We start from the raw sequence: 27,751 nt of genomic DNA on the forward strand, positions 1-27,751 counted from the left end.
GCAGCCCCCAACTCCTCCCCCCATCTTGACTGTCTCTGAGTCTTTCAGTCTCTCTGGCGTGTGTCTGTGCCCTGTGTCTCTGTCTCCATCTCCACCTCCGATTCTGTACTGTGCGCATCTCTGCGATTCTCTCAGCATCTCTGCCTTTGTCCCCTACCCGGGTGTTCTCTTAGACATCAGACCTTCGAAGCTGGATGCAGAAACCACCCCGCTCCAGCATCCCATTCTGTGGCTCGCGCCTCCTCCCCCGACTCCTCCGCCCGCCGCCCCCGCCGCCCCCGCCGCCCCCGCCCCAGATTTCCGGCGGAGCAGGCGGGCAGGCGGGCAGGCGGGCCGGCGGGCGGGGTACCCACGGGGCCCGCTGCCGTCAGCGTCCCTTCCCGGCGGCCGCGACCCCTCCGCGCTGACCTCACCCGCGCCGCCGCCTCGCGCAGATATAAGCAGCGGCCCCGCGGCGAGGAGGGCAACCGGCGCCCCGGGTCCTACCAGCGCTCCTCGACTCCTGACCCGCCGACCCCAGACCCCGAATCTCCGGATCGGAGCCCAGGATCCCGGACCGGTCCGCGGAGCTCGTGCCAGGCAGGTAACCACTCTCGGTCCCTTCTCTCCGCGGGCGGCGTCCGGGGCCCGGGAAAGGGGGGCGCTTTGCCCTCCCTCCAATGCGCCCCGCGGAGAGCGGCGGCTTTGGAGCTCGGAGCGCGCCCGGGAGGGGTGCTGCGCTTGCACCCCCGGGTCTTCCACGGCGTGGGCACAGGGCTGGCGGTCCCTCCGGCGTGCACGTCCGGGCTTCTGGAGCCGCGCATCGCGGAGAGGTTCGCATCCCACCGCTGCCGGGCTTCCCCAAGCTGCAGGTCCGCGCCAGGATGCCGAGGGCCGCGCTGGGCAGTCAGGGCACCGGCGGGAGAGGCTGGAAGTTAGAATTCGAATCCGGACCTTACAGACAGAATGTTCACGGTGGCAACCGACCTCAGTCTGAGAATCTCAGTCTCGGAGCTAGAAATAGGATTTTAGCCTATTGAAATTAGCCTCTTAGTGTTAGAGTTTGATTCCTAGCCTGGCCCTAGAATCTTAGCGTTAGAAATAGAGTCAGGGTTGCAATCAGAACGCAGTAGAAGGCGTGTTGGAATAAAACCGTTGCTTTGGGAACCTTGGGGGAGAATTTTAGCCTGCGACGCTGCAGGTTAGCATCCTGGCCATTGGGCCCACGCTGCAATCTCGGTGGTTACACTCCTGGAAAGTCATTTCCAGGAGTGGCATTCAGAAGCGGTGGTGGAGATGGGGTCCTGTGGCTTCCTGACTCTCACAGGTAGACCTGGGGCGGGGGGCAGGCTGTCCAAGCATCCTTAGGGCTGAGGACGCCCAGGACTCAAGGCAGATCCTCCAGCTGACCTCGCCCTAACGTGGCAGATGGTCCTGCTCCCGGGAGGGTATTTGAACAGTTGATACCCCTGTAACTCCCCCCCTACCCCCGCCCTGCCTCAGGTATGGGGGTGGATAGAAAAGGGAGCCATAGAGCAGGCTAGGAGGGGAGCGCAGCGGTGTACCTATGTTCTCGTCCTGTCTCCCTACCCTAGACACCAAGATGCCTGGCCCTTGGTTTCTGTTAGCCATGGCTTTGACCTTGACCCTGACGGGTGTCCCCGGAGGCCGTGCACAGCCGGATGTGGCCCAGCAGGAGGCGGACCTGTCCGAGCAACAGGGCCTGGAAGACCTCCTGCGGCAGGCGGAGCGCCTCCTCCTCCTCCGGGAAGACCTCCAGCAACTACGAGACCAGGATGACAGCGTATCCGGTGAGGGCTGGGACTGTGTGGGGCTGCGGGTTGAGAGAAGGACGCTGGCTAGAGAGGGTTAGGGGAAACCCGGCCACAGAGGAGGGAGCTTCTTAGTCATTCAGCCTCTTGCCTTTCAGAAGCTCCCCCTGGCCACACCTTTGGCAGGTGGTGAGTTGACTGCTTCCTGGGATCAGATTCCTTTTCCATCTCAGTTCTGGGAATATTTCAGAGAGCAGACCTTCGGTGGGAAAGAGTCTGTGCCAGGGAGAGAGAGTTTCTTTGTGTGTTACAGTGTGAATTACTAGGCACCTGTTCATACTAGGCACCGGAATGCCAGGCACCCTTCTAAGTACTTCAAACACCTCGTAGCAGGATTTGATCTTCCTAAGCGTCAGATCCTAAATCTGTGTGCAATGCAGAAGACCCAGGCTCAATCCCTGGGTCAGGAAGATCGCCTGGAGAAGGAAATAGCAACCCACTCCAGTATTCTTGCCTGGAGAATTCTGTGGAGAGAGGGCTACGGTAGTCCATGGGGTCTCAAAGAGTCGGACACAACTTAGCGACTAAACCACCAAGCCTCAGATAGGTACTGTTATTACCCTTCCACACCCCATTTTACTCAGAAGGAAACTGAGGCTCAAAGAAGTTGAGTAGCTTATGGTCACACAGCTAGGGAGTGGAACCAAAGGCCATGCCTTTGACCACCCGTGTGAGTGTGCCTGGGTCTGTGAGGCCTGAGAGGCGGGTGAGAGGCCATGAATCTGGGTGAATGCTGTGGGAATCTGTCTTGCCTGAAGGAAGGCTGGAGGGGGCATCCAGGGGTCACGGGGTCCCTCACTGGCCTCTTTCCTTCCCCAGAGTCCCAGATCTTTCAACCCGATTGGTTCTCCAAGCGTCAGCATCCTGGCAAAAGGGAGGAGGAGGCAGACGAGGGAGTGGAAGGAGAAGGGGAAGAAGGAGGGGCCGCGGGACTCCGCAAACGGCAGCACCCCGGCCGGAGGGACGACGTGGCGGCTTGGGCGGTGGACGCGGGTCAGCAGAAGCGGCAGCATCCCGGCCGGCGCGCCTCCTGGCTTGGGTACGCTGTCGCCAAGAGGCAGCACCCAGGCAGACGACTGGTGGACTCCAAGGCCCAAAGGAGCTGGGAGGAGGCAGGGGAGGACGGAGATGAGGACGAGGATGGACAGCTGTTGCCCGAGAAACGCCAGCATCCCGGAAAGAGGGCCCTGGGGAGCCCGTGCGGACCCCGGGGACCCTGCGGCCAAGCCAGCCTTCTGCTGGGCCTCCTCGATGACCTGAGCCAGGGGCAGGGGGCTGAAGAGAAGCGGCAGCACCCTGGGCGGCGAGCAGCCTGGGCTGGTGAGCCCCTGGAGGAGTGAGCCCCGTTGCCTGTAAACTCAGTTTGTGGTCTAGGAGCGTCTTGAGCCCTGTGCACCCTACCCCCTGTGACCCCCCTTTTCCCCTCCTCCTTAGATGCCTGACCATACTCCCGAGCCCCCCAGTTTACACACACTCAAACCCTTGGCCTTGCCTGCCTACATCAGGGATGTGAGAAAGCCAGCCGATGAGTTCAAACCCTGTGTCACCCCACTTGGCATCTCTGGCGAGGCGACAGGCCCCAGAGTCCCTCTCCCCCCACCCCTGCAGGCCTGCTCCCCTCCCTAGCCCTAAGATGAGCGTGTGTCTTCTAAGGGATCCCCAGAGTGAAACGGGGTGCCATTGATGTGAGCAACCAGTGAGGATGGGTGGGGTTGAAGCTAGCATGTTCAGATCCTGCTTCCAGCCCTTGCCATGTGCCAGGATTTGCCATGTATAAACTTCGCCCCCGGCACCAGGATCTCGTTCTCTTCTTGGGCATCCTTTTGTGGGTGGGAAGAGCCTCTCCCCACAGCTGAGTTCCGCTTGGGAGAAACATTATAGGTGGTGCTGTGCTGTGTGGTGGCCGCGGGAATAAACAGGTGTAGGAGCTTGTAAACGTCACCCTGGAAGTCACAGCTCATATGTATCCTTCTAGGCACCTCTCTCCTATCTGTGTTAATAAAACCTGCATCTGGATAACGTCGGCGGTTGCAGTTATATCTCAACTGGTGTGGGATTTCTCTTTACAGCATTGAGAGGGGACAGGCTAAGAGTGCCCCAGCTCTGCTGAGAAGGGAATCAGGGATCTTGCAGGGGTGAAAAGTCCTCTCCGCCATCCCCAGCTCTGAACAAGCTTGGGAGGTGGACGGGAGCTCTGGAGCCCGTTTGACACCTGGGGAGACTGAGGTCTGGAGAAGAGGAAGGACTTGCCAGAAGACACACAGCCAGCTGGGGCAGAGCCACGGGTGTGGGAGGCAGCTCGGGACCCTGACTTGAGTTTGCCTGATTGGTGACGGGGCTGGTCTGGCCCAGTTTTATAATCATCATCGTTCTTGGCAGGAGCCAAGAGTTCGTGTGTCATCTGGCAGGCAATGATGAGGACAAAGGACCAGGCTGTGTTTGCGAATTCAAATCAGGGGCCTTCTGGGGCTGAGCAGGGAGGCAGGCTGGGTGTAGGACAAGAAGGAGTGGTGGGGACTTGGGCAAAAATGGAAGAGGCCGTCTGACAGCACTTCAATCCAAAAACTTTGATGTCATGTGAATCAAATAATGATAATAATAGTGACATACACCCTACCTGTACTACGTGTCAGGCAGTTCTTAAGCACATTACGTATATTAATTTTGATCTTCACAAGGATCCTAGGTGTTACTATGATTAGGCCAAATTTCCTAACGAGGAAACCAACATACAGAAAGCTCAAGTGACGTGACTGGGGCTGAATTTGGCCTACTCGTGGCCACCTTCCCACTTCTGACTCAAACTCTGAAATTTCCCTGGGTCTTCAACTGTACGTTACACACCTTCTTTTTTGGTGGGTGGGTGGGCTATTTAGCTCTTCTGCAGACAGTATTTGGTCAGCTTCCTGGAGAGGGAAAGAAGGGTTGGAAGGGTGTCTGAGACTCAGTTCCCCTCCTTAGTAAGGAACCACAGTTTGGGTGGGCTGGGGTTGGAGGAACTCAGGGCTTATACATTCACACTTGTCATCTCCATTAATATTTGCAGAAGTCTGCTGAACAATTGAGCCTTTGATGGATTTTTCTATTTTTTGATGAGGGAACCAGCACAGAGATTAGGCGCCTGAGGTGCCTGAAGGTAGGGCTGGCCTCCCCTCTAGACCCTCTGGCTCTTCTTCGCTGGACCATCAGGGCAAGCGGGGCCCTAGCAGGAAACCCTCTGCTCGGAGCCCCCCCTGGAAGGCAGACACCCTAATACAGGTAACGTGGGCCATTTACAGAGCTCTTCCTGGGGGCTCAGGGCCTGCAGGCACTTACTCAGCCAATCCCACGGCAGCCCCAAGAGGTGGGCAGTCATGTCCTTTTTTGAAAAAAAAAATACACAGGGCTGTTTTGCTGTGTTTTTTTTTTTTTTGCTGATTAAAACAATTATTTATTATTTTTGACTGCTCTAGGTCTTTGTTGCTCCAAGGGCCTTTCCCTAGTCGCGGCGAGTGGGGACTACTCTCGAGTTGTACAGGCTTCTCATGACGGTGGCTTCTCTTGTTACGGAGCACGGGCTGTAGGGCGCAGACTTCAGTAGCTGCAGTTCCCCGGCTCTAGAGCACAAGCTCGGTGATTGTGGTGCATGGGCTCAGTTGCTCTGCCGCCTGTGGGATCTTCCCGGATCGGGGATCGAACCCGTGTCTTCTGCGTTGGCAGGTGGCTTCTTCACCACCAAGCCACCAGGGAAGCCCCGCTGTGTCCTTCTGAAGCTGAACGGCAGTTGAGTGTGGAGAAGTGAAGGGCTCGCCCAGGAACGCACCCTACCCTCTGCTCCTTCCAAACGTGCTTGGCATGGGTTGTTGTTACCTCTCCAGAGATGGGGCCATTTGAAGAGTGAGGCACCCACCTCCCCAGTCATTTAATGATTCCCCTCTACCCCTGAGAGCGATCAGACCACGTTGTAGTTAGTAAAGCATGCCGGGTAGACACAGACGGCAGAGCAAATCCGTCTGGCTGAGCAAAGCAGGCTTCCTGGAGGAGGAAACACCCAAGCTGAGTCAAAGGATAAATAAGAGGGAAGACACTTCAGGCAGAAATAAAGAGCATAAACAAAGGCCCAGTGGGGAAAAGATCAATGTTCCTAGAGTTGCTAACACTGGAAATCTGAGGTCTGTTGGCCCATTCCTTTCTTTGAGGAGAAATGTGGCCCATTTCTCTACCTGTTGTCTAGCGCTGATCACGGTCCCTCAGAAGCGTGAGAGAGCCGTGTGGTTTGGGAATGGAATCAAGGAAACCTTTCTGGGGGAGGGGCACTTAAGGTGAGCTCTGAAAGATGAAAGAAAAAGAAAGCTCTTTCTAATCTTCCTCTTTACTCTGGGCCCAGACATCAGGCAAAGCACTTGTATCCCACTGCCCAGCACATAGTAGGTGATTTGTAAATACCTGCTGAATGAATTAATTACCCATCATATTCATCTCCAGTTCAAAGAAAAGGATACCAAGAGAGAAGTAAGATTAGGGCTAATCTGAAACTTGGGGTTCATCTCTACCCAACCCCTCCTCTAGCATCCAGTGTTTACCATGTTCTATAAATTTTACCTCCTAGATGTGTCTCAAGTCCACCCATTTTCTCCCAGTTCCTCTGCCGCCCCCCAGGTCCTGGCCACCATCATTTGCTGGTCTCTGGCTTCCACACTTGTCCCCAAAAGGCCATTGTCCACACAGCATCCAGAGAAAGGCAGATAGGACTATGGAAACCATACTGCTTAAGACCTCTTAGTAGCTTCCAACTTGCTTAGAATAAAATCCTTGCCACGGACCGTCCAGTTGGCCTCTTTTATGTTTCCTAAACACACTTCAGGACCTTTGTCTATGTTTTTCCCTCCATCTGGAGTCCCCTTTTCTCCTATTCCTCACACTCTCCAGATCAGTATCCTGGGGTATCCGAGGATACTTTTGAAGTATCCTAGGGTACTTCCATGAAATTAAAAGATGCTTACTCCTTGGAAGGAAAGTTATGACCAACCTAGATAGCATATTAAAAAGCAGAGACATTACTTTGCCAACAAAGGTCCGTCTGGTCAAGGCTATGGTTTTTCCAGTGGTCATGTATGGACGTGAGAGTTGGACTGAGAAGAAAGCTGAGCGCCGAAAAATTGATGCTTTTGAACTATGGTGTTGGGGAAGACTCTTGAGAGTCCCTTGGACTGCAAGAAGACCAACCAGTCCATCCTAAAGGAGATCAGTCCTGGGTGTTCATTGGAAGGACTGATGCTGAAGCTGAAACTCCAGTACTCTGGCCATCTCGTGCGAAGAGTTGACTCATTGGAAAAGACCCTGATGCTGGGAGGGATTGGGGGCAGGAGGAGAAGGGGACGATAGAGGATGAGATGGCTGGATGGCACCACCGATTCGATGGACATGAGTTTGAGTAAACTCCGGGAGTTGGTGATGGGCAGGGAGGCCTGGCGTGCTGCGATTCATGGGGTCACAAAGAGTCGGACACGACTGAGCGACTGAACTGAACTGAACTGAACTGAGGGTACTTCCTCAACTGTGGAGGTTAGAAAGCAGAAACTGCGTTTCCCAGACTCCCTTGGAGCTGTAGTTTTGGAAGCACATTAAGTTGTCCATGGGGAAGAAGTGAGACTGGGAAGGTGGCTCTGATGATTCCTGCTGGAGAGCAAGGCGATAGGGATCTGTTTCTGCAGCACCCTCCTGCTCTCCGAGCTCCAGCTCTGAGCGCATCTAGGGTCGGTTGCTGATAGCACCTTTCTGGCCAGCTTCACAGCTATCATCGTATGTTCCTTTCCCTTATAGGCAACTTTATTGGTGGTATATTTTGCATATCCTGAGATTTATTTATTGCATGAAATACTTCAATGATTTTTAGTGAATCTACCTAGTGGTACAACTACCATTATGAATCAGTTTTAGAACATTTTCAGACCCGCAATAAAATCCCCGTGCCCATTTACAATTAATCTCTTTCCCTACTCTTAGCCCCAGGCAACCACTCATATACTTCTTCTCCATACATTTGTGTTTTCTGGATATTTTATACAAATAGAATCTATAACATGTGGTCTCTTGTGCCTGGTTTTTGCCAGTTGGCACAATGCTTTTGAAGTCCATCCATGATATAGCATGTCTTGTTACTTTGCTTTTTTTGATTGCTGAATAATATTCCAAGTTGTTGTTGTTCAGTTGCTAAGTCATGTCCAGCTCTCTGTGACCCGATGGACTGCAGAATACCAGGCTTCTCTGTCCTCCATTATCTTCTGGAGTTTGCTCATATTCATGTCCATTGAGTTGGAGATGCTATCTAAACATCTCCTCCTCTCTCACCCCCCTTTCCTCTTACTTTCCATCTTTCCCAACATCAGGGTCTCTTCCTATGAGTCAGTTCTTTGCATCAGGTGGCCAAAGTAATGGAGCTTCAGCGTCAGCATCAGTCCTTCCAATGAATATTTAGGGTTGATTTCCTTTAGGACTGACTGGTAGCAGGTTCTTAAGCTGAGTGATTCCTTCGGTGGTCTCCTCATTTTCCTGATTAGAAACAGAGAAAACAGCTTTCCTGGCAAGGTGCTTCTGTGGTAGTTTTCTGCAGGACGGCTCCCCCAGCCCTTTGACAATTTCATAAGCACTTTATTCCGAGGATGATATTCCAGATATTCTGGTACCAGACAGGCATCAATCAATCAGGGCACATGTCCAATCAGAGTGAACAGATTCTGACACACCTGTGAGGCCACAGCAGTACTGATACAACTTGCTGAATGCCAGCCCTGCTGTGTTAGATCAACTTTTCCTCTTAACATCCCTAGAGCAAAGTGTTTGCTGTGTTCACTCCTGATTCACACTAGGCAATTCCTCCTCCTCCTTGGCTGTCATTTCAGACAACCCTTCATCGGGTTTGCCTGCAGCTGTCACAGTTTGTTTTTATATCTTTTGCCTAAGACAGGATTAGAGTGCAAACAGCTTACTTGGAGGGTGATCCCAGGAAGAGATGGTCTCAGAGTGGGGGAGGGATCTGGGGAAGAGAAGGCAATGAATGCAGATGCAGTAGTGAACAGATTACCCTTGAGAAACTGGAGGACAGGACTCAGAGGGTCCCACCCGACAGAGTGAGGTAGCTGGAGATTTTCTCCTGACTCTCATCGATCAGGAGTCGAAGGTGGCTCCTAGGGATGTTAACACCCTGGCATTTTAAGCTTGCCACAAGCGCTGACCACTGGGGGCCCTGAGGTGGAGAATCTTAGGATGCTATTGTGTATCACTGCAAAGGTGAGTGCTGAGGGGATGGAATGAGGGACCCGCAGAATCTGCCAGTCTTCTGGGGTGATTTTTTCATAAATGCCTCCTTTGTCACCAAACTCTGTGCTCCATGAGGCAGGGGTCACTCTGGTACCCCCAGCACCAAGGACAGTGCCAGCGCAGGGCAAGTGCTCAGCAAACATTTGTTAAACATGAAAACAAAGGTGGAGATGGGAGCCAAGGGCTTCCTTCTTCCCTCATAGCTCAGTTGGTAAAGAATCCGCCTGCAATGCAGGAGACCCCAGTTCGATTCCTGGGTCGGAAAGATCCCCTGGAGAAGGGATAGACTACCCACTCCAGTATTCTTAGGCTTCCCTTTATAGCCCAGCTGGTAAAGAATTCCCCAGCAATGTGGGACATCGGGGTTCTATCCCTGGGTTGGGAAGATCCCCTGAAAGAAGGGAAAGGCTACCCACTCCAGTATTCTGACCTGGAGAATTCCATGGACTGTATTGCAAAGAGTTGGACACGACTGAGGGACTTTGACTCACTTACTAGGTGCGCAGTGGTAAAGAACTCAACTGCCAATGCAGGAGACATAAAAGAGGCAGATTTGATCCCTGGGTGGGGAAGAACTCGGGGAGGGAGGAGAGCATGGCAACCCACTCCAGTATTCTTGCCTGGAAAATCCCATGGACAGGGAGCCTGGTGGGCTGCAGTCCATGGGGTTGCAGAGAGTCAGACACGACTGAAGGGACTTGGCACGCATGATGCCTGAGAGAGAGCCGATGGGGCAAACCCAGATGTTGCAGGGCGCTACAGTCACTACAGACCTGTGACCTGGCCTCAAGGGTGGCCCCGGAGCTGAGAGCTTGTGTTATGGCCCACTGTCACACTTGCCCAGTGACTCTGCCTTTTAAAGAGCCTTGAAGGGCATCAAACAGCCCTCTGCGGGGGGTAGTTTTTACCTCCACACTGGGACACCAAGAACCTCCTCTGTGCAGGGACTTTCCACTTACAATTTACACCCCACTTTATGGGTGAGAAATGCCTGGTTTAGAGAGGTGAAGCAACTTGCCCAAGGCCATACGTCTCCTATGGGTGGTACCACCAGGCTCACTCCAGTTCTAAAGACTTCAAGGCCCGTGGTTTTTCCTTTCTACCCCTGCCATCCTCATGCACGCAGCTTTTAAAAGGAGAGGAACGGGACTTCCTTGGTGGCTCAGTGGTAAAATATCCACCTGCCAATTCAGGAGACGCGGGTTCGATCCCTGATCCGGGAAGATCCCACACGTAGCTAAGTCCATACGCTGCACTCCTGAGTCTGTGCTCTAAAGTCCGGGAGCTCTAAAGTCCGGGAGCTCTAAAGTCCGCAACTATTGAAGCCTGTATGCCCCAGAGCCCACCTGTGCTCCGCAGCAAGAGATGCCACTGCAGTGAGAAGCCTGCCCACAGGAGTAGCCCCTGCTCTCCACAACTAGAGAAAAGCCCACACGGCAGCGAAGAACCAGCACAGCCAAAAATAAATAAATAATATATATATATTTTTTACAAAGCTGGGGAGCATCCCTTCAAGGAGCTGCCTCTCACAGAATCCAGCAAGGCCGCCTGACCTGCTTTGCTGTGAGCCATCCCCATGTCACGACTTCCTCTGATATATGTTCTTGAATTAATTCCTTCTGCGAACCTTATTTCGATTAATTAGATGCAATCAGAGGACCGCTTTGCCATGAGACTCAGTTCCTGCTCGGGCCTCTCGGGGGGTGGGGTGAGGTGGGGGAACACGTGGGGCTTCTAACCTGAAGGATGTTGGCAATTAGAGCCCATTTCGATCACCCGGGTATGAGCTGACTGCCTTGGAGAACATCAATTAGCTCAGTGGCTAAACTGCGCTGAGAGTTACGGGTTTCCAAGGGGACCTGTGCTCAATGCCAGGATTTAAGTGGCTCTAGTCTTCGGGGATCATCTTTCCTGAATTGCGGCCATGTTCTGGGGCTGTTGATTATCGGCAGGCTGATTAGACCCTGTCCATGGAGGAGAGTGAATTCCTAATTGCCAGCTGCTGAGGAGGCGAGCTTCCCGGCACAGACGCAGGTACACCCCGTCCAACGCGCCAGACAGAGGCAGGCAGGCGCACGTCAGGGGGCGGCCACATTACGCCAGTGGCCAGAGAGACGACACAGAACTCATGCCGGGCTCAGCCTGGTCTCCCCTGGGAGGAGTGTGGGGTCTCGGGGTGACCCTGGAGAACACGGAGGCCCAGGCCATCCTTGGGAGGATAAACATTGTCTCCAAGGAGACACCCAACCTAAAGAAAAAAGAGAGCCCCTGCTAATGCCAGGCTCTGAGCTGATAATCATAACTGTTATTGATGTTCAGTCGCTAAATCATGTCCGACTCTTTGGGACCCCACGGACTGCAGCATGCCAGGTTTCCCTGTCCTTCACCATCTCTCTGAGTTTGCTCAAACTCAAGTCCATTAAGTCGGTGATGCCATCCAACCAGCTCTTTTTCTAGCACCCTCTTCTCCTGCCCTAAATCTTTCCCAGCATCAGGATCCTTTCCTGAGTCAGCTCTTGGCATCAGGTGGCCAAAGTATTGGAGCTTCAGCTTCAGCATCAGTCCTTCCGATGAATATTCAGCATTGATTTCCTTGAGGATTGACTGGTTTGATCTCCTTGCTGTCCAAGGGACTCTCAAGAGTCTTCCCATCACCACAGTTTAATAATCATAATAGTCAGTGTTAACTGAACTCTTTAATTGAGTGCCGAAAAATTGATGCTTTTGAACTGTGGTGTTGAAGAAGACTCTTGAGAGTCCCTTGGACTGCAAGGAGATCCAACCAATCCTAAAGGGAATCAGTCCTGAATATTCATCGGAAAGACTGATGCTGAAGCTGAAACTCCAGTACTTAAGTTATCTGATGCAAAGAACCAACTCATTGAAAAAGACCCTGAAGCTGGGAAAGATTGAAGGCGGAAGGAGAAGAGGACAACAGAGGATAAGATGGTTGGATGGCATCACCGACGCAACGGACGTGAGTTCGAGTAGGCTCCAGGAGCTGGTGATGGACACGGAGGCATGGCGTGCTGCAGTCCATGGGGTCACAAAGAGTCGGACACAACTGAGCGACTGACCTGAGCTGACCTGTGTGCCTGGCCCTGCTCTAACCACCTCACAGGAAGCAGGACATTCAACCCTCTCAAAGAGAAAACTGACGCTCAGAGAGGTGAAGCGATTTGCCTCACATCTTTTTCCAACCAGCCAGTCTGTTTCCCAGTTGAACAGCCGTGGGTGGAGTGCTGGCTCTTAGCGATGGGGCTCAGACGACCCCTCAGGTCCTAAAACCCTTTAAGGGGGTCCACAGAGTTTTCATTTTCCTAACTGTGCATCTGTGTGAGGCCAGGTTGTCTTCATGTGTTTCCATCAAAATGTAATCTGGTGAGTAACACAAAAGCAGACAAGAGAATCCAGTTGCCTTCCATTAAGTCGGACAATTAAAAAATTTGTAAAATTGTACACCAATGCCACTTCTCTCATGAATTTTTATTTTGTTTTGGAAGCTCTATTATTTCCTTAAAAATATTTTGGTTAACTCACCATGCATTAGTTGTTTCAAAATATTCTGACTTGGATTTCTCATACCGGAAACATCAATAGATATAACCCAAAGTTCTGAGGGGGTCTCAATAATTTTTAAGTGCATAAAGGGGTGCTGAGAGAAACTTGATTGAGACAAATACACACACTATCGTAAAAAGAGCTGGACTTAGCAGTCCCGTGTGTTCCATTCTATTGTAAGGACTTTGTGTGTTTTGAACTCGTTAGTCTTCATACCCAGGAGGTAACTATTACAATTATCCACCCGGGGAAACTGAGGCACAGAGCGGCTCAGTCTCTTACCCAAGGCCACACATTTAGAACAGGGCGGAGCCCCACTGCCAACCCAGGCCTCCAGGCTCCGGCTCTGAGCTCTTGGCCAGGCCTCTGCGCTCTGCTTCCAAGCCGCATGCACCCTGGTGCGGGGCAGAGGAGGGGAGGTGGGGTCGGGCTGCACAGGGCTTAGGGCTTACCGGGTTTAATGGCAACAGTGTAAGTTTCCCAGTACACTTCTGCACAGATACAGCGCTTTTGCTGGATCACACAGCCAGGAGAGGTCTCCTTTCTACTCAGTTCTGAGCCAGACCCCAGGGACCACCTTCTCACCGCCCTCAACAGTGACCGACTGACTCAGGGATGGGCCATGCCCAGCTGATGAGAGCCGGCTTCAGAGCTTCAGTGGGGACATTTGTCCGGAGGCTCTTTTTCCTCTCACAGGTTGCTGAACTGGTAGAAGGTTACCCTGGAGCTGCTGGGGGCCACTTGGCCAGTGCAAAGCAAGAACCTGGCTGAGAATGCTCACCGATCAGAAGACAGACAAGCGATGGAGAGACAGACAGATGTCCAGCGCCTCTGAGATCCAGATCTAGCGCTGCCTTATACCCTTGGCCTTTTCAGTGACATGAGCCAATGAATTCCGTTCTCTCTCAAGTCTTGTGTGTTTCTTTAAATAAAACACAAGTTTAACATCTCTGTACATGTCACCCTCTTATTTATTTCTTTAGCTGTGCCAGCTCATAGTTGCAGCATGTGAACTCTTAGTTGCGGCATGTGGGATCTAATTCCCTGACCAGGGATCGAACTCAGTCTTGGGTGTTGTGAATATTGAATGAGATGCGGCATGTGAATCATTTAATTTGGGAACTGACTCATTGTAAATTATCTACAAACGCCGGCTCTTGAGACGATCACTTTATTCGTTTGCTTTTAATTTTTGTTGGGGGAAGAGTTTTGAGCTGTCATGCAATTCTCAAAGGGGTCTACGATCCCGGAAGGTCAAGAACCGTTGGTTTGGGAATCCGAGGAGCGTAGGTCGGATATTACGGTAAATGATCACGTCTTGCCTTTGCAAAGTCTGCCAGGATGGCGCCCTGTGATTGCCTCTGTGGGGGTCAGGACGCTCGCCCTAGCCAGGATGAGCCCCCCACCACCCCGGCTTCTCATCCCTCCCCCTGGCCCCGAGTCCCTGGGACCTCAAAGCTCTCAAAACGCCTCATTAGTGCCTGGAGAGAGCAGAGCCAGCAAGTGGGGCTGCCTCTGGCCTCCGTGGAGCATGCCCCTCATTAGAGCAGAAGGAAGCGCCTCATCTGACAGCGGGGCGGCCAGGGCCAGCGGCCCCTTTGTGTCTGGGCCCGATGACTCAGGGAAAGCGGCACGGAGCCGTGGCACTGAGCCTCACGCCCACTCCCACGATTCTCCAGCCCCAGGGCCCAGCACTGGAGCTGGCATTTACTGATGGGATAAACTAGGTATTTACTCCTTGGTCCTCCTGGTTTGGCCAAGAGAGGCTGAATCAGAACGCGAGGGCTCAGTGAGGGAGACAGAGCCAGGGTTCAGATGCCTTGTCCCTGCTCCAAACCCTTGCAGCGGAGAGTTGGGGGGTCGAGTGGGGACAGACGGCAGTTGGGGGGTCCTCTGCTGTGCCACTCTCCAGCCTTGGTGATAGGCAAGCCATTTCTGCTGTCTGCACCCCAGTGTCCTCACCTGTAAGGAGGGGAAGAAGAATGGTACCTGAACCGCTACCCTGCAGAGATCTCGTTTCACAAGTCAGCTCTGCTTGCATTTCTGTCCTGCCCTCCTCAGGACGCGCTGACCCCCGTCCTCAGACACAGGCGGGTTCAAGGTCCTTCGTGAGCCAGACCCTGCCCACTGCTCCTGGGTCAGCAAGCACCCAGTCACCCACCTTACCCGATCACTCTGAACAGACGAGACGATTTCTCTCCTTCACCCACGCAATACTACCACTTGGCCTGGAATTCTTCCAGCCTCTCTTTTGGAAGTTGGAAAATCCCGACTTCAGGCGCAACTCAGGCACCTCCTCCTCCAGGAAGCCTTCCGTGACCTCCTCCTAGCGTTGCATCAGGCAACTCCTCAGGGATCCCACCTGCTGGAGCTAGACAGGTCTGGGCCCAGGATCCAGGGGATCCGTCTAGAACGGCCCATCTCAAAGCATGGTCCAGCATCATCCAGAAACTTGTGAGAAACGTGACTTCTCAGCCTCCACCCCGGACCTTCTGAATTAAAAACTGGGAGCACGGCCTAGCAATCCGTGTTGTAAAAAGCCCCCCATGGGATTCTGAAGTTCAAGTTTGAGAATCGCCAGTCTAATGCAGGCCTCTGCAAGCAGATGCATTTTCTGCATTTGAACTGCCTAATAACCTGGTCCCACTTCAGCAGCTGCTGCAAGAGGGAGGGATCCGGCCGTGGGGGGTTGCCTCCCCTGGGTGCCAACCGCTAACAGAGTTGTTACAGACGAGAACTGTCTCCAGCACGTCCCCTTCTCCCACTTCCTGGAGACACTCAACCAATTCTGAATTGTAACTTTCCTTTATTGGCAAAGAAGAAATTTCAGCAACAGTCTCATTTATTTCTCATCAGCCTCTCTTCCATCCCAATCCTGCCAGGCTGGGACCTGCTGAGTTTGAGAATCAAAACGCCAGTCAGCTGCCTCTTCAGGAAAACGTTGTCAATTTCGTGTGGCTCCCCTCAGACACACCAAATGTTGTCTGGAAAAATACTTCTTTTCTCCTCTTCTCTTGCCCAGCACCTCGCCAATGTGGCTCAGAAAGCTGGGAAGGTCTCAAATGTTTTCAGAAGAGTCACTTCCCCCAGTCTAATCCCCTCCCTGCACTCCTGGAATCTGCGAACCTCTTGTACCAGGAAGTTCTTCTTGGTGTCTAACTGCACTCTTTCTTGCTGTCACTGGCTGCAAACCAGTCTGTGATTTATAAGAAACAAGTGGTTTTATCTCTGTTTTTTGTTGTTGTTCAGTAGCTAATTCGTGTCTGACTCTGTAACTCCATGGACTACAACACGCCAGACCTCTCTGTCCCTCACTATTTTCTGGAGTTTGCTCAAACTCATGTCCATTGAGTCAGTGATGCCATCCAACCATCTCATCCTCTGTTGTCCCCTTCTTTTGCCTTCCATCTTTCCTAGCATCAGAGTCTTTTTCCAATGAGTTGGCGCTTCGCATCAGGCGGTCGAAGTATTGGAGCTTCAGCATCAGTCCTTCCAAAGAATATTCAGGTCTGATTTCCTTTAGCATTGCCTGGTTTGATCTCCTTGCCGTCCAAAGAACTCTCAAGGGTCTTCTCCATCACCACAGTTCTAAGGCATCAATTCTTCAGTCCTCAGCCTTCTTTATGGTCCAACTCTCATATCTGTACATGAGTAGTGGAAAAACCATAGCTTTGACTATACAGACCTTTGTCGGCAAAGTGATGTCTCTGCTTTTTGATACACTGTCTATGTTTGTCACAGCTTTCCTTCCAAGAAGCGAGCACCTTTTTGAATTCACGGTTGCTGTCACTGTCCTCAGTGATTTTGGAGCCCAAGGAAACAAAATCTATCACCACTTCCACTTTTTCTCTGAAAACTAGCCAAAAAAAGGGCCAGGCACACAGCAGGCACTCAGGAAATGGTTTATTCACTTAGAAATAGTGGGGGGGGGGGGTGCGGGGAGGCTAGGAAATGGGGGGATTAAGAATAAACTTTGACAATCGAAAATGAACATTTACTCTGAGCATGACATTAAATGTCTCAGATCCATTCAAAGAGCCAACAACTTTACAAGGTAGATAGTATCTTTTACATGTGAGGAAACTGAGGCTTGGAGAGATGAAGCAATGTGTGTGAGGTCACACGGCAATTTTGCGACCGATCTGGTATGTGAACCCAGGAGAACATTGGGGGATCACTTCCTGGATGGTCCCAGGAGTGTTGCTGGGGTGTAGGGGGCAGCTGTCTTGAGAAGCACACAGCCCCTGGAGATATCAGATGTGTGGAAGCAAGGCCCGAGGCAGAAATAAATGAGGCCCGTTCATGTCCTCCGATGAAGGGCTTCTGAAGCTGGCAGGAGGAGGCGGTGGAAGATGCTGTCAGGAGCCGGGTGTGGTGGAGAGGCTGCCACAGAGACAGCAAGTGCCAACAGATCTGAGTAAGACACCCCTTTCCTCACACCCGGCTGGGGCTTCTAATAGAGCAAACCTTCAGGACCAGTGACAAGCAGCAAAGACAGAGCAAGCCTCCCCTAACACTCCCCCACACACACCCTGCCGAGGAACACAGCTGTTGACGTAAAGTGCCTCCTTTATTTGCCCCCAAACCCACCCTCATTCACTCAAGTAACAGATGTCGTTGTAAAGAAACACCGCGCAACGTGAAAGCTGCTGAGTCGAGTTTATTCACTATTTCACCGAGGACCACAGCCCAGGGAGCAGTCTCTCAGGCTGAGGAACTGTTCCAGAGAGGTAAGAGGGGAGGTCAGTGTGTGTGTGATTTTGGGGAAGTGGGTACCGGCCACCAAGCCCCCGCCTTGGTACGAGGAACAGACAGCTTAGAAAATGGTTTTACTGCTTTCTTTCCTTTTTTTTTTTTTAATGAAATATTTATTTCGCCGCGCAGGATCTTAGTTGTGGCATGTGGGATCTAGTTCCCTGACCAGGGATCAAACCCAGGGTCCCTGCATTGGGAGATCAGAGTCTTAGCCACTGGACCACCAAGGTAAGTCCCCATGCTTTTTCAGAATATGGGAAGATGCAAGAGTTTGGCTTCATGAAAGTCTCTCCTGCCAGTATCTAACTGTCTGAAGGCCTGTTCTGCCAGTTCTCCCGGAGCACATAGTGCCTCAATTCCTGATCTCCACCCTGAACCCCCGCAGGCTGTCCTGAAGGTCAGGAACTGCAGTGCCTTGTGACCTAACCCTTGCAGACCCGGAGGGCAAGCGCCATTCTTCAGCGGGCATGAAGTAATACATTATTGTTTAAAAATGTGTGTATACACGGATCTGCAGAGCAAAACTCAGAGCCTCCTTTTGTAACTCGCCACCTCCTGCTTCCCCAGGGTTTGGAGGTAGCTGGCCCCAGGGGCCTTGCTCCCAGGAAGGGGTGGAGCCCAGGGAGGTAAGGAGGAGGGCATGTTACCGTGTGGCCTCGTGGTAATCCTTGCACACGGCTCACAGGTGCGTCCATTTCACGTGGAACATCTCCAGACAGACTAGGAACCGGAAGGGTCCGGAGGAGTCTGGGGGTCAGCAAAGCGCACACGCCCCTGAGGGGTGGCCGTTCAGGCAGGGAGGTGTGGGAGGGTTTTTCAGTGTGGATTTCCTGGTGGCTCAGATGGTAAAGAGACTGCCTGCGATTTGGGAGACCTGAGTTCGATCCCTGGATCCGGAAGGCCCCCTGGAGAAGGAAATGGCAACCCACTCCAGTATCCTACATTTTCAGTGTAGAGTTTGTTATTCTGCCTGGAGATGACTGCCATTGAAAAGGCAGCTTAGGAATTCCTGGGCGGTCCAGTGGCTAGGACTCTGAGCTTTTCACTGCCGAGGGTGTGAAGCTAAGGTTCCGAGATAGAGAGAGAGACGGAGATAGAGAGAGAGAGAGAGAGAAAGAAAAGACACTTTGTGTCTCAGTTTCTGTGAGGAGAGGGTCCCACACTCCAGAGGAGAGCGGGCGGGCGTGGTAGGGGGGAAGCACCAGGGTTGCTGGGAGGCAGGGAGGTAGAAAACATGGGCTGGAGCCTTTACTGTGGGGTCTGTAGGAAGGAACGGGCGAGGGAAGAAGGTAAGCGGAGCTGAATAATTCCAGTGGGCTCTGGGGAGCAGGGGCTGTCCCTAGCCGGCTGGGGCCTGGCCCTGGGGGGTGGGGGGTGGGGGGGTGGTCCAGGGTGTAAGAGCTCCTCTGGATGGCTTAGTTTGCGTCTAAGAGACACTCTCCCAGGAAATCCTTTCTGTCCCTAGGAACTGCCTACCCTGGAAGGACAGCCTCTCCGGAGTCTGCAAGCCCTCACAGTTGGTGGCATCAGAAATAAAGGAAGGTAGGGGACTTTCCTGATGGTCCAGTGGTTAGGAATCCGTGCTTCCAATGCAGAGGGCATGGGTTTGATCCCTGGTTGGGGAGCTAAGATTCCCACGTGCCACCCGGCATTGTTTAAAAAAAAAAAAAAGGTAAAAGATTCAGTTAAAACAAGGAGGAGCCAGAAAATCTGGGTCTGGGGCTGGCAGGCCAAGGGGGAGGGTCCCACACCAGGATCTGCTGTCTGTGATCTCATGAGAGGGGGGGAAGGGACAGGACCTGACCTCTGGCTGCGTGTTGAGGAGAGACGGCCGAGGGCAAAAATGCCCGATGTGCTGGGCGCATGGTGAAGCCTTGGTGTCAGCTGAGAGGATGCAGGCTGAGTCTCCAGAAGGAAGCATACATGCTAGCAAGGGTGGTCTCTGCTTCTGCATATCTTCATGCGTCGTGGGGGCGCACACACATGCTGACGCCTTGTCTCCTGTTATTTGACATAAATGCCATTATCCCTCTACTCCTTGTCCTAAGCCGCTTTAGCGTCACAAGACTGTGCCGTTAGAGCGCCATCATTCACTTTCACACCTAGGTTCCCTGGTGCTGGATATCTAGGTTATTTTCAGTGCTTCTCCATTACAAACCGTGCCGTGATGAGTGGCCTTGTGCAGACATGAGACATTCTGTGGGATAGAACCCCTAGAGGTGAAATTGGTGGTGGTGATTTAGTCGCTAAGTCATGTCCGACTCTTGTGACCCCACAGACTCTAGCCTGCCAGGCTCCTCTGTCCATGGGGATTCTCCAGGCAAGAAAACGAGTGGGTTACCATTTCCTTCTCCAGGGGATCGTCCCGCCCCGGGAATTGAACCCAAATCTCCTGCATTGCAGGCAGATTCTTTACCGACTGAGCCACAAGGAAAGCCCCAGAAGTGAAATTGAAAGTGAAATGAAAGTGAAAGTCGTTCAGTCATGTCCGACTCTTTGTGACCCCATGGACTATACAGTCCATGGAATTCTCCAGGCCAGAATACTGGAGTGGGTAGCCTTTCCCTTCTCCAGGGGATCTTCCCAACCCAGGGATCGAACCCAGGTATCCTGCCTTGCTGGTGGATTCTTCACTAGCTGAGCCATAAGGGAAGCCCCAGAAGTGAAACTGCTAGGACAAAAAATGGAGAGACACAATTTTTGTAAATCTTGCCAGTTGTTCTACAAAAGTCTGTATGCAATTTATACTCCCACCAGAGTGAATGAGATTTGTGCGTGCTCATTTCCCCATGCCATTCCCAACACTGGATATTATCAGTTTGTAATATTTTTGAAATTAACCTATTTCTTTTTTTTTTTGGACACACCTTGCAGCCTGCAGAATCTTAGTTCCCTGACCAGGAATTGAACCTGCACCCCGCCCCCTCCCCGACCCCCCCGCAGTGGAAGCTCACAGTCTTAGTCACTGTACTGCCAGGGGAGTCCTGAAATTAACCTATTAATATTTATAATATATATTCTACTTGATTCCCCCATGTGGTTCGAGATAGCTATTACTCAAAGATATGTGAAGGAAGGATTCTAGAATTGTATGTAAGTGGTGTAGACTCTAGAGTCAGACCAATTTGGTTCAAATTCCAAGGCTGTGTGACCTTGGCAAGTTTCTTAGCTTCTCTGAGCGTTGGTTTCTTTGCCATGGGACGAGACAAAGAAGGCTGTGGCATACGGCAGCCATAAAGATGCCCCTCTGAGGTCTCCAAGGATGGGCAGCGTCACTGACTGCCTCAGCCGTCTGTACAGAAGAACACATGACATTCCCGTGGAGACCAGGCTCCCGTGGGCTGCTCCCAGTGGTGACCAAGAGCACCAGCCCTTCCCCAGGGACAGGATACCCCCTGGGCCTGGAAGTCACACCTTTGACTTCCTTCTCTGACTCTCTGGCCTCCCTTCTACAAGGACACTTTTGATTACACTTAGGGCCCATCTGGATAATCAAGCATCATCTCCCCATCTCGAGATCCTTAACTGAATCCCATCGGCAAAGTCCTTCTGACAGGCACGGTAACAGTAACAGGTTCTGTGCATCTTGGGGGGCCATTATCAGCCTAGCGGACTGCCCACCTTCCCTCTTTTCCTCTCCTGCCCGTGGGAGCCGTGGTTGGATGCCTCTCCCAGGTGCCTCCAGATGAAGTAGAGGGTGCTCTGTTAAATGTCGGGTACACTGAACCATTTTTAAATAGACAAATGCATGGGACCTAGCACATAGAACTTATACTATAAAATGATTCATTGTTCATCTGACATTCTGACATTCAAATTCGACTCAGTGTCCCGTACTTTTTGTTGCTTCAGTCTGGTGACTAGTACTGTCCCCCGTCCCTTCGTGGGTACAGTCGTGCCCTGGCTGAGGTGTGAGGAAGGCTAACTGCCCACACAGAGGGCAGAGGGTGTCTGGGGACCACGACACCAGGAGCCCCCGCCCTGATTCTCTGCCTCTCCTGCCTGGACCAGGCTGGGCATTCTCAGCCACAGCTGGGGCTCTGGCACTGGCGCCTCCATCTCGGACCCTTCCTTCTGTTAACCTGTTCTGTCTCTTTTCAAAATTGATTTATTTTGGGGCCTTCCCTGTCAGGTCCAGGGGTTAAAACTCCAGGCTGCCAGTGCAAGGGGACACAAGTTCGATCCCTAGTCGGGGAACTAACATCCCAACTGCCTGGCAGTGCAGCCAAAATAGAAAAAAAAGACAAAGAAGGAGATTTATTTTTAAAAGTGAAAGGGAAAAAAAAAAGTCCAGAAGACCTAGAGGTAGCTACTTTTACTAGGTTCTTGTGAGTCCCTCTAGAGATATTTTAAGCATTTTCAGCATTCATGTGCTGTTCTTGACTTAGAATTAACCCCTTCCATTCCTATTCTCTGCAACCCTGAAAGGCAGCCTCTAACCCCAGATCCCACGTGACCTCCCAGGTGTAGCGAGTGTCTTCTCCCTCCCAGGTGTGGTGAGTGCAGGGGTCTGCACAAAACAATCTGGAGTGGAGCATGGCTTGAAGTTTTAATAGTTCATCTTCTATTTAAATGTGTCCTAAAAAAAACAGACCAGTACATCCCACATAGAATTTCCCATCTGCCTAAAATGAGATTAAAATTTTAAAGTGTGCTGTGTTCAAGGTAAATAATGGGCAATCTGTAAAAAGGGTGAAACTGTACAGGAGGCGGAGGGACAGCTTGGAAGCTTGGAAATACTTGTGGCTGTTAACACGACCAACCTAGACAGCATATTAAAAAGCAGAGACATTACTTTGCCAACAAAGGGCCGTCTAGCCAAAGCTATGATTTTTCCAGTAGTCATGTATGGATGTGAGACTTGAACTATAAAGAAAGCTGAATGTCAAAGAATTGATGCTTTTGAACTGTGGTGTTAGAAGACTCTTGAGAGTTCCTTAGACTGCAAGGAGATCCAACCAGTCCATCCTAAAGGAGATCAGTCATGAATATTTAGTGGAAGGACTGATGCTGAAGCTGAAACTCCAATACCTTGACCACCTGATGCGAAGAACTGAATCATTTGAAAAGACCCTGATGCTGGGGAAGACTGAAGGCAGGAGGAGAAGGGGATGACAGAAGACGAGATGGTTGGATGGCATCACTGACTCGATGGACGTGAGTTTGAGCAAGCTCCGGGAGTTGGTGGACAGCGAGGCCTGGCGAGCTGCAGGCCATGGGGTCCCAAAGAGTTGGACAAGACTGAGCAACTGAACTGAACTGAACTGATTAATAGGCGGATCAAGACAGTGAGACCCGTGTTTGAGCCTAGAATGAGCCCACCCAGAGGCTGGTAGAGGAAGGCTGGGTTCCTGAGCTACGAGTCTCAATCTTGGTTGAACATCGGAATCGCATGGGAAGCGTTAAAAACCCCAGTGTCCAGGCTGCGTTCCAGATCAACCTGAGGGTGCAGACCCAGCGTTAGAATTCTTTAAGCCGCACCAGGGACAGGTGTGCGGTTCCTAGAGCTTCCCTGAGCCTCTCAGGAGAAGAGGGTGTTGGGCGCCCCCTGCTGGCGGGAGGAGCTGCATTCTCCCACCCCGGTGGGATTTGCTGGGAGACTGGGGTCTCAGCTACGTGGGGGAGAGATTGGTCCCGTTTATGTAAGCTGTGCTCCGGGCTGCCTTTTCACAGTTAGCTAGAGGATGCTATTTAAAGCAGGAGGCTGGGAGGCACGTGGGAGGCCACTAGGTCTGGTGCATGGGCTCAGGACGCAGGCAAAAGACATGCCCCAAATTCTGATCCTCAAAGTGCCACAAAGGCCAAACAAAAATAGGAGCGGAAGGCAGAGGCCAGACAGCACGGGGGCGTGGAGGAGGCTCTAATTAAAGTGCTTAATATACTTGATGATAGTTAATTTTTCTCCCGGCTAAAAAGCTTACCCATTCCTGTGCTCTGGCATTTCTGCTTATGAAGTTGAAGGTCACGCATAATTCAGCGATTCATCCATTCTACAAATGTCTCCTGGGCCAGGCCCTTTGCAAATATAATAATAGCCACACATATTGAGCGCTTACTTTGTGTCAGGAGCTGTTCTATGCGCTTTGCACATGTTAACTCATTTGATCCTCGTACAATCAATCCTACGTGAAAGTGCTAGTTGTTCAGTTGTCTCTGACTCTCTGTGACCTGTAGCCCGCCAGGCTGCCCTGTCCATGGGATTCTCCAGGCAAGAATACTGGAGTGAACTGCAGTTTCCTACTGCAGGGGATCTTCCCCACGCAGGGATTGAACCTGCGTCTCTTGCATCTCCTGCATTGGCAGGTGGGTTCTTTCCCACTGCGCCACCTGGGAGGTCTGAGTAGGAGTCAGCTAGGTTGACGGCGGGTGGGAGAAAAGGGAAGGGCCACTTCAGGCCACGCATTCAATCGCTGAGTCCTGCAACAAACACTTACTGAGGCCCGCTTTGAGCATGGTTGGGGGCTGGGATGCGGCAGCAAACAAGGCCGAGTTGCTACCGCGCGTGGCTGGCATCCGAGAGGGAGGGAGGCCGGCAGTAAACACGCGCATATTCAGAGGAGATGAAGGAAGTGAGCGCCGGGCACAGGCAGCGGCCAGGGGGTCAGGGTGCGCGTGAACAGCCAGCAACAGGGGAGACCGACGAGGCTCCCTGAGTGCAGAGAGGAGGCCAGCGGGGCCCGGTCTGGGGTGAGCACCCCCTTCAACTCTGCACCGTGTGGGTGCTCCCACCCCCCTCCCTCCCCCGCCAAGCCGGCTCCTGGCCAAGGTCTGGGAAGTGCTGCTGTGATGGGGTGGTCAGGGTGAGGCGATGTTAGTGCCGGGTGTGAAGGAGGTGAGGGCCAGGCGTTTAGGAATCCGGGAGAGGAGTGTTTCCCAACTGGGACCAGCAAGGGCAGCTTCCTGGGGCGGGGGGGCGGGGGAGCACCCTCCCCCTGTGAGGGCAGGAGCTGCGGCACCCCCGCCCCCCCAACCCCTTCCGGCAGCGGAGGGGAGAAGCGGGCACATTCGAGATCCACTGGGCGGCAAAAGCCAGCTGGACTTACTGGTGGTTTGGGAGTGAGGTGTCAGAGAGAGGGATCACGACCTCAAGGCTTTGGGCTGGAACACCTGGTGAATGGAAGTACCATGGACCGCCACGGACAGGCTGCGGTCAGAGCCGGTTTGGGGGTGAGGGTCTCCGAGAGAACAGAACCCGCGAGCTCTGCTGAAGGCGCAGGGCTGGTCCAGAAGGCGCTGTGCGTCCTGCCGTCTGCGCTCATCAGCTGCTCAGCTGAGCCCCCGCGAGAGAAACGGGGCTCACGTTCAGCAGTGCAGGGGCTTGGTCCGGGGAGCGCGAAGGGGGCTGACTCTCCCGCCCCAGGTCGCTGGGGTGCTCACCCGCCTCTGATGGACAGCAAGGGGCGGCCTCGGAAAGCAAAGGATGGGGACCCGCGGAGCCTCACTGGCAAGGCAGGAGGGCTGCAAGGCTCTTATATGGTCGTATGGCGCCTCCTGGTGACTGGATAGGCTCCTCGCACCCCTCTCCTCACCCTGCGCGCACAGCCCACAAAAAGAGTTGTTCAGTCTCAAAAGTCCTGTCCTACTTTTTGCGACCCCACAGACTGCAGCACGCCGGGCTCGTCTGTCCTTTACTGTGTCCCAGAGTTTGCTCAGATTCATGTCCATTGAATCGGTGATGCCATCCAACCATCTCATCCTCTGTCGTCCCCTTCTCCCGCTATCCTTGATCTTTCCCATCCTCAGGGTCTTTTCCAATGAGTCAAGTTCTTCGCATCAGGTGGCCAAAGTATTGGAGTTTCAGCTTCAGCATCAGTCCTTCCAATGAATATTCAGGAGTGATTTCCTTTAGGATGGACTGGTTGGATCTCCTTGCAGTCCAAGGGACTCTCAAGAGTCTTCTCCAACACCACAGTTCAAAAGCATCCATTCTTTGGTGCTCAGCCTTCATTATGGTCCAGTTCTCGCAACAAAAAGAGTATACACTGTGAAAAGACCTCCCTTCAACCCAGCTCCCCCTCCCCAGAGGCAACTGCAGCTGGAATTTGTTTCCTTCCAGAGACTCGGCCTGCATCCCTTACAGCGACCCTTACCAAGGGTTCCCTCTGTGCCAAGCACACGCGGTGTCTTTGTCCTCTGCCTCTCTTCCCAACACAGAAGCCGAAAGTCAAATCCTGTTCCTCTCGTACTGCAATCCTTCCCCCTTCCCCCCACCTCACTCAGAGTAAAGGCAGAAGCCGCCGTAACAGCCATGATGTGCCCTCTTCCCTTGGGCCCGAGGATCTAATTCCTATAACTCCCTCGCTCCCCGTTTCAGCCCCACTGGCCTCCTTGTTGTGTGGTGTTTAGTTGCTAAGTCGTGTCTGACTCTGCGACTCCATGGACCGTAGCCCTCCAGGCTCCTCTGTCCATGGGATTTCCCCGGCAAGAAAATTGGAGTGGGTTACTATTTCCTTCTCCAGGGACCAGCCTCTTTAGATTTTTTAAACTATGGTAAGCATATACATTATATTTATTGTTTTGACCCTTTTTAAGTGTACAATTCGGTGGCATTAAATACAATCACAATTTAGGGTAACTAGCACCACTACCTATGCCCAAACTTTTTCACCATCCCTCCACAAATCTGCCTTCATGAAACTCCCCCCTCCTTCTCTGGTAACGTCTATTCAACTTTCTCTCTGTAAATTTGCTTGAAAGTGCAATCATAGAGTATTTGTCCTTTCGTGTCCGGCTTACTTCATTTAGCATGATGAAAATGGTCCACCCATGTTACGGCATATGTCAAAATTCCGTTCCTTTTCATGACCGAATAATATTCCACCACATGCCTAGAACACACTTTGTCCAGACAACCACTGATGGACACTTGGGTACTTCCCACTTTTCTGGTTTCTGGGCGCAGTGCTGCTATGAACACAGGTGTTGGCCTCATCACACTTTTTCCCACCTGCCAGGCATCCCCAGCCTTAAGGACTTGGCACGGACTGTTCCCTTTGCCTGGACTGTTTTACCCCAGGGGATCCACATAGCTCATTCCTCACTGCCTTCAGGTCTTTCTTCAAACTGTGCCTATAGTCAGCCTACTCCCAGCCCCCTACTAAATCCTGTGACCTGGCCCTCCCCATCTCCTTTAGCTTTTTTCTATAGCATTCACCACTTTCCAACATATCACATAATATACTTACTTAGTATATACGTATTGTCTAGAGTCTATGTCTCTCCAGCTCCAGGAGGGCGAGAATCAGGGTCAGTTTGGTGTATCTCGGGCAATACACGCATACACAGTTTATTGAATGAACTTAAAATTGCAACCCGAAGTCAATTCTGAGTTACACATTTTAAACTGGAGACACAAGTCTTGTTAGATTCTTTGCACTCCAAACTCTCTTAAATGCCTCACATACTTCAGGTACCACATGTTATACGGATTGCTTCAATTCTGGGCTGAAATGAGGATTAACTTCTCAACTGGCCGAGCACACGTATCTCTGGAGAAGCAGGTCAGAGGAGTGAGCTCTGAATCTGCAGATGACCGGTGTGAATTTTTCTCCGAACCCGAGCAGTGTGTTGACTTTGATTCTCTCCTCTGTCCCTGGGAACACAGCTCGGGCTGTGTATATCACCGTCGAGGGGTCGAGTGGGAACAGGGGTTGAGTGGGCGGCCAGCCCCTTTGGCCAAATCCAGGGCTTGAGTGCTGGCACAGGGTTCCATCTGCTGAGTGAGCGGGGGTTGCGGGGGGTCTTTCTCATTCACTGAAGGTCCCTCTGGCCTCTGGGCGGGTGGTAGCCTTGCCTGGTCAAAGGCGATGCCAGTCCGTGACCTGCAAATCGGGCAGCCTTGCAGCTCACCTGCCCTCAGGTCAATTCCTTATTTTCTATTCTTCAGGACCGCAGAGGCTGCTGCTCCCCACCCCCACCCCCCACCCCACCTGCACCCCCATCACATTCACCGAAGTGTGGTTCCTATCTGATTCAGTCCTGAGCTCCCGCCTGGCAGGGCCGCGACACCCAACAATATTTCCATGAACCAGCTTGGACTCATACCGCCCGTGGCAGGATCTGACTCAGCCTGACGCCAACTGCCAAGGCATTTGAATGGCAGCTTCCCTTCCTCTTTATTGAACAAACATTTACTCAGTCCTTCCTAAGCGCTGGGCACTCTTCCAGCACTTTCCAAATGCTGACCTCTTTAATCCTCCAACCTAGAAGGGAGGTACGACCATGGTCCCATTTTAATGATGAGAAAAACTTAAAAGTCCGGAGAATCTACGCGACCCACCTGAGATCAAACAGCTCCTGGACTGGGATTCAAACCTGGGTCCCCT

The 27,751-nt window shown here is 52.4% G+C and overlaps 1 protein-coding gene across 1 annotated transcript; it reads left to right on the forward strand.

The window, feature by feature from the left end:
* The first annotated feature begins 468 nt into the window (after positions 1–468).
* On the forward strand, positions 469–3,834 carry TRH (thyrotropin releasing hormone). Its single transcript, XM_043442974.1, has 3 exons — positions 469–579; positions 1,575–1,790; positions 2,631–3,834. Exons 2-3 carry the CDS (start codon positions 1,583–1,585, stop codon positions 3,149–3,151), a joined length of 729 nt encoding a protein of 242 aa, XP_043298909.1. The 5' UTR covers positions 469–579; positions 1,575–1,582; the 3' UTR covers positions 3,152–3,834.
* Positions 3,835–27,751: the final 23,917 nt, after the last annotated feature.

The sequence above is a fragment of the Cervus canadensis genome, chromosome 22 (genome assembly GCF_019320065.1).
Source record: "Cervus canadensis isolate Bull #8, Minnesota chromosome 22, ASM1932006v1, whole genome shotgun sequence".
Lineage (NCBI taxonomy): Eukaryota > Metazoa > Chordata > Mammalia > Artiodactyla > Cervidae > Cervus > Cervus canadensis.

Bases quoted from the DNA above. Each gene is read 5' to 3' on its own strand.
- TRH (XM_043442974.1), top strand. From the start codon at position 1,583: ATGCCTGGCCCTTGGTTTCTGTTAGCCATGGCTTTGACCTTGACCCTG. The intron at 1,791-2,630 runs GTGAGGGCTGGG...TTCCTTCCCCAG, and splicing joins CCAGGATGACAGCGTATCCG to AGTCCCAGATCTTTCAACCC.